Source organism: Egretta garzetta, unplaced genomic scaffold (genome assembly GCF_000687185.1).
Source record: "Egretta garzetta isolate BGI_Z169 unplaced genomic scaffold, ASM68718v1 scaffold4, whole genome shotgun sequence".
Taxonomy (NCBI): Eukaryota; Metazoa; Chordata; class Aves; order Pelecaniformes; family Ardeidae; genus Egretta; species Egretta garzetta.
This window is the reverse complement of record NW_009259329.1, coordinates 441,437-447,613: the sequence shown is the minus strand read 5'-3', so window position 1 is coordinate 447,613 and position 6,177 is coordinate 441,437. Positions and strand designations below refer to the sequence as shown.

General features: G+C 52.0%; 1 protein-coding gene across 4 annotated transcripts in view; it reads left to right on the top strand.

Moving 5' to 3' along the window:
- ZBTB7A (zinc finger and BTB domain containing 7A) overlaps positions 1-6,177 on the top strand; it is a 29,062-nt gene that overhangs the window by 14,511 nt on the left and 8,374 nt on the right. The window contains exon 1 of one of the 4 annotated variants that reach the window (XM_035892266.1): positions 3,951-4,654. The exons of 2 other annotated variants lie outside the window; for them this stretch is intronic. In XM_035892266.1, the coding sequence (XP_035748159.1) occupies positions 4,571-4,654 (84 nt within the window). In that variant the 5' untranslated portion in view covers positions 3,951-4,570. Of the gene's footprint in view, positions 1-3,950; positions 4,655-6,177 lie in introns of those variants that run through there. One more of the 4 variants, XM_035892263.1, reaches the window with a different exon arrangement.

Genomic DNA, 6,177 nt, shown 5'->3' with positions numbered 1-6,177 from the left:
TGATGACAAAGGAGAAAATTGGCAAGGAGGTCTGGGTGGAGTAACCAGTTCGAGCTAACCTTGCAACATAAGAGAAGTTTTAGTATGTCCTGGTTGTTGCTGTCAGCGGTGAAAAGGGCTGCGCATTGATGCGGCACGGGATGGTTTTGGAGGGCTGGCAGGTTGGGGAGGCTCTCTGCCACGCCGTGCCGTGGCCGCCTCTTTCGGATGTGCCGTAACAGGTCTGGCGGAGGCCAGGCCGTGGTGCTTCGCCACGTGACGTGGCAGGCGGGAGCAGACCTCTGCCGTCTATTGAGGTCTAAGTCAACTTCTGGTTTTTGCCAGTAGTTGATGCTGCAGCGGAAACCGAACTTCCCCATGCGCTGTGCGAGGCTGTGCTGTGCCCTGGAAGGAAATCCCTTCTATCAGTAGAGATCTGCAGTGTCGCAGAGCGTGACGTTTGACCGTCCCTCCTCTGTTTTCTTAATTGTGGAAGTGAGCTACCAACATCTTCAGAGATAGACCCGCGCTGTGTCTCTTCTCTGTGCGGTGAATGCCGTTAGGTTTATGTGAAAGCCACAGACCTCATCCTGGGAGATGCAGAGTGCTTCCCCCTCTCCCTGAGCACTCAGGACGTGTCAGGAGTGGGCCCTGTGCTCTGCTGCAGGTGAATTTCCCTTTGCTGGTTTTGGTTTAAATCTCCTGGTTTTGGTTTAAATCTCCTGGTTAGCAGTAGGAACACTCTCTCTGTTGCGGTTGTGCTTAGAGGTCAGAGTTTGGATCGAAATATAGAGTCCGAATGGGGGATGCCAGGAGGGAAACAGGGAAGGGATTGCTGAAGGGTCAGTTGCTTGGTCAGACCGGGGATTTGGTGTTAAAGCTGGTAGTTGTGAGCCCTTTCCTCAGCGGCACTTGTCCTTTTGCTGCCCGTGCAACTAGAAAAAAGCCACATAGAATCACAGAATCACTTTGGTTGGAAAAGACCTTTAAGATCAAGTCCAACCTTTAACCTAACCCTGCCATCCCACCACTAAACCATGTCCCTAAAATGCCTGCACATCTGGTGTGTCCATTCTCTTCTGGACCAACATGTGAAGAGCGCTTATTTTCCAAAACTGCTTGAATTTGAAGAGGAACAAGCCCTTTTCTTCCTGGTGCACTCGCTCCGGTAGCAGCGTCCCTAACGATTTCCTGTAGCGCAGTGAGGAATCCCAGACCTTTAGCATCTCGTTAACAGCACCCCAGAGACCAGCTCCACCTGGGTAGTCATTACCTCCCTGCTCCATCCTGGCCGTGCCATCTCTGCTGCTGCTTGCTTTGCAAACTGCTGCTGCTGGCAGGATTTGGGAGCCCGGTTCCAGTTGCTCTTGCTCTGGTTCTGCTTGGCCTGAGCGGTCGCTGTTACACCGCCAAGGTGTCTTGGTGAAGTTCTCCTTTGCTTCTTCCCACTGCTGACCCAGTGGTGAGAGCTGGGAGGGGGGCAGTTCTGAATACTGAAAAGGTTATAAATTTTAAATTGGTTTCTTGGGGATACCTTCAGTCAGCTGCCGTGATTTGCCTGAGGTAGGAGGGAGATTGCCAAATTACCCCCAAAACCTGTCTGTCCAGGAGCTGCTAGGTGATGTGTCACCTTGACGAGAGGTTTGGTGGTCGCCCCTTTGTAGCCCGGTTCCATACCTGAGCTGAAACGCTGGTGTAACATGGGCTTGGGTCTTCTTCATCCGAATTCTTCCATGCAGCTCTTCCAGCCTGATTTAGATGCTCTGCCAAATATATCAGACCTACGCAGGCTCCTCTGAATGAGCACAGGATGCAGCCGTTCCTGAGCGAGGAAATGGCTGGCTGGTGTCTGGGGGAGGGTTGTCCTTGCTCCACCGGCTCTGCAGATCTGCCCCTTTTGGCCAGCCCGAGGAGAGGAGAGCGCCACGGCAAAGCCAACTGGAGGCACCGCACCTACCTCTGAGGTGCTCTGCTGTGGGAGGGGATGATTATTATTATTATTATATTTTAATATGAAGGAAAATCAAGACTCTTTATTACTTGTGGTCATTAAAGTTCCCATGATGCTCATTGAGGGTCCAAGGGGCGTTCAATTCCAGCGCTCCGTCCAAACTTCAGCAGGCGCAATTACCAGATATTCTTCCTACCAGAGTTCCCTTGCCAGTGGGAGCAGGATGTGGGATTCTCCTTTCCTGTCTGAACTTCTCCGCCGCCAAATTGTCGTGCGTCCTGCTCCAGAGATCGTTGTTTCTGTGGTGCATTAGGTGTTTCTTCCCCGTCGATACGTGGCTCGTAAAGTGCTTCGGCTCTTCTAAGATGTGGCGTTGATGCGTGCTGAAGGATCGGCGGCTGATGTATCTATCTGCAGGTTTTTTGGGTAGATTTCCTTTCACCTTGGGCAGCTGCTGGGTATGAAACAGTCCTAGAACGAGGGTTGACTCTTGTGCTGGAGCTTCCTACGCTACCCAGGCATATATTTCTAGACATTAGGGAGAGGCAAACCTCCCTGGCAGGTCAGACCTGGCAGTGGCAAGGAAAACCCCGGCTGTTTTGCTTACCTGATAGTGGTGCGAGTTCATCAAGTTGGACTGAGATGAAGGGTTGTTGCTGTAACTGAGGAGCTCGGGATATGGTGGGATATTGCCGGGGCATCTCGGCTGTTTTTCCGTTTCACCTTAAATTTGAGACGTTGAAGCGGGATGCTCGGGGAAGCTCTGATCTTTGGAAGGATCAGAACAAAACAACCGCTGTGCTTTGAGGAACCAGTGCAGTGGTAGTTTGGTCTGGTTGTGTGATCAGGAGCCCAGTGCCTGCTTGGGAGCCGACTGAGTCCTCATGGTGTGGTCAGCCTCGTTCCTTAGATGAGCCTTCGTGTCGTGAATCCAGCGATTAGAGCTGTGGTAACAGAGACCCTGCATTGAGAGCTGTGGCAGAGGCGTTGGGGAATAAGATGCTTCCCAGAGCCAGTGCCTTCAGATGGGGGTTTTGTAGGGGGCTGGAGGGGTCGCCTGTTTGCAGAAAACAGAGCCATATTGTCCGCAGAGAGGCCACAGATATTTGCAGGATGCTCGTTCTGCTCTGATCTCTTCACTTCAATAGCTGCATGATCTTGGTCATGCCATATGTGTCCTCTGGTGTTTTACCCCAGATGCGCTGTCCAGTCAAGATAGAAGAAAGCTTGAATTCACTCTTTTTGGCATTGATGACTCAATTACCTGCTAAAGACAAAAGATTTCTTCCCGTTGTGTTCTGGAAGTGGTGAGGATTTAGATGTAAAACCAAAAAGAGTCAGCGTGTTTTTATATTATCTTCATTCTTTCAGAGAACGCAGTTTGTTTCGGTTGATGTGCAGGGGCTTCCTCTCAAGGACATGCATCTGTTCTGCAGGTCCACATAATTCGGATAGTTTGGCACTAAACTGCCGACAGCGCATTCCTTTTAGAGAGCAGTTGAATTTTAATGGCACCGTAGAGCGGTTGAAATGGTGACTTCTCCCAAGCAGGCAAAGCACCCTCCTTCATTTCCTCCTGCCTACCATCTTCCCACCTTTTTGGCTTTATGCTGCTGTGTGCTAGGTGTGTTTCCCGAGGCCTCTGCATAGTTTAGGGTGGATCCTGGGCAGAGGGAGACCTGCTTGGGCTTGTCCTTGGGATGTTGCAGAGCCTGGTGTCAGCAGAGACTGTGGTTCATGCTCCAAATGGCCGAAGAGCTGAGCTTGGATCTCAAGGGATCCAGGCTTGCAGATGCGTCCGTGCAGCTGGAAGAAGGAAAGGGGGAACTGGGATGATCGCTCCCGAAATATAAAGCGAAGAGACAAGGACTTGCATTGTGTGACCTATAATTGGGGTGAGCTATTCATAGGGAAAAAATGCCCGTTTCTCCAGTCGGTGGTGAGTGAGGGCTAGGATAATATTTGGTCCTTGGGCAGCAAACCACTGACTTTTTTTTTTTTTTTTTTTTATATAGCAACATTATGTTAATAAATCTTCTCTAGCACGCAGCCAGGCTGCTGCGAAGTCTGCCCTGATACTGTCATATGTGCGTCCTCTAAGAAATTGGGCATAGCAACTTGAGTTCTCCATTCCTTGGGTACCTTGAGCTGCAAGAGGCCAAATAACCACGCGCCGTAATCCAAAACGCAGTTATTCCCAGCAAACCTTGCATTGTGGATGGTAGCAGTGCCCTAAAGCCATTTTGCCTCGTGCTTGGTGGAAAAGGCAGTGATAATTTTCCCTTTCTGCCCGGAGCGGGTGCGTGGTGTTGCTCAAGGTTCTCATCCGTGCTGCCGGAGTGGGTGGCACCTCGGCGGGAGAGGAGAGCCCCGCCTTTGTAAAGCGATTTGGGATCTTTTCCGGCTGAAGAGCACGTTGAAAACATTTGCTTTACTGCCTAACCAGATGTGACTTAGCTCTTCCACCCGATACCTGCATATTTCGGAGCCCTTCTAAGCTGCTCCGGTTCCTCTCTTCGCCTAGCTGAATTCTAAAGCAATGCAAAGAAGCAAAAGGCAAAAAAAAACCCACTGAGGTTATGCGGAAAACTAGTAATTAAGCAGTGTTTTGTCAGCGCTTTTGGTTGTGATCCCATCTTAATGTGGTCGTCTCATTTGAATGTAAATGTCAAATTCCAGAGCTCCTGTAGGAAAGCGATTGGGTCCCATCCCGCTGGACTCGAGGTGAGTAAAGTGCAAGCTCAGGGGTTTCGGTTAACGCACTGTTCTGCTCTTTCGCAGTTCGTCGGGTCGGTCTGAAAGGAGCGGGTTGATAACCTGAGCTTAAGAAAGTACCCTCTTGGCGCCGAGGAGCAGCATCAAACGGCAGTCGGCCTTGGTGCGAAACCAGTTGGATGTGGAACAGCCGAGATTGCCCCGAGCAGCGTCTCGGGGAGGCGGGGGGGGGGCTTCCCTCGCTCACACGTGTGTTCAGCTCGCCCCAAGAAAGGGATGGTTTTCTCCTGCTTGGAAAATCAGGCTGTGGTGGTGTCGAGCTGACCTGGGGAGCCAGGGATAGCCAGAGGTCGGTTGCATTGGTGTTTTGGAAATGCAGAGCGGGGCTCAGCACCGATGAAAGCAGAGTGAGCTGAGCAGTTAGGGCTGTGCGCCGTGTTACGCCAGGTCTGTAAATAAGGTTTGTAAATAAATTCGAGAGCTCCGGTGGTGTTGTAAACTCTCCCTTTCAAAGGGGCCGTATTTTAAGTTAATGGTGCCCCCTCGGCTGCTACGAGTTATATGCGAGGGTGATTTCCCAACTTCTCAAACGCAGCCACTTTGGGGTGAAATGTGGCGTCTTTGCAACCCTGCAGAGACGCGCAGTCTGGGACAAGAAGCGTGTAATGCCCTTTCGGCGGTCGGGGGCTGTAGCGAGAGAAAAGAGCTGCCTGGGAAATTTAGGTCAGTAGTTGAATCTCCCCCTTGGTGGCCCATTCAGACCTCATTCTTGCCAAGGAGGGGGCAAGCTAGAGGTGGTGCCAGCGGCTTTTGTCACTTGTCACCTGGCCATCAGGGACTCCTTTCCGAGTGGATTTCGCCCAACCCACCGACATGGCGTTGTGCCCTGTGCCTGCTCCTGGTGGGTTGGGTTGGGTTTTATTTTGAACCTGTGAAGGTGGAAGGCTCCATCTCTTGTTACAAATCCCCTGAGCCACCCAGCTCTGCGCAAGCTTCAATGCTCGGGCTGTTCAACCCCCTGAAAAGGGAACGGGGGTGATGTGATTTTTTTTTTTTTTTTTTTTAAGGGCTGTGTGGCAGCGCTTGGGGAAGGAGCCTGGTGGTCTCTAGCTGTGGCCATTCCTGGGGGGCTCAGGACAGCCCATTTTGCCCCCCGACATTCTCGGCCACCGCAGATGAAGGACACAAAGGGCGTGTTGTGCGAGGAGAATGAGTTGCAAAGTTGTACAACTTTCCATGCCAGCCCTCGGCAGTCTCATGACCCTGCAGCCGTTCCCACACTGTCCAGCTGATTGTCCTGGCCCCCTGACTGGGGAGGGGGGGTGACCTTGCCTGCACGGCCTGACTCGCTCCCCTAGGCCCCCTCGGTCCCCGGAGCCGGGCACCGCAGCCATCAAAGCCGGGTTGTGTGGGTGATGAAGCTTGGCTGCCCAGAAGCCTATTGCCTGAAGCTCCAAAATGCTTCACGCAGCTCAAATTCCCTTTGGGGCAGGAAGGGAAGCTTTGTAAAGCATCGAATCTAGAGGGGAAAG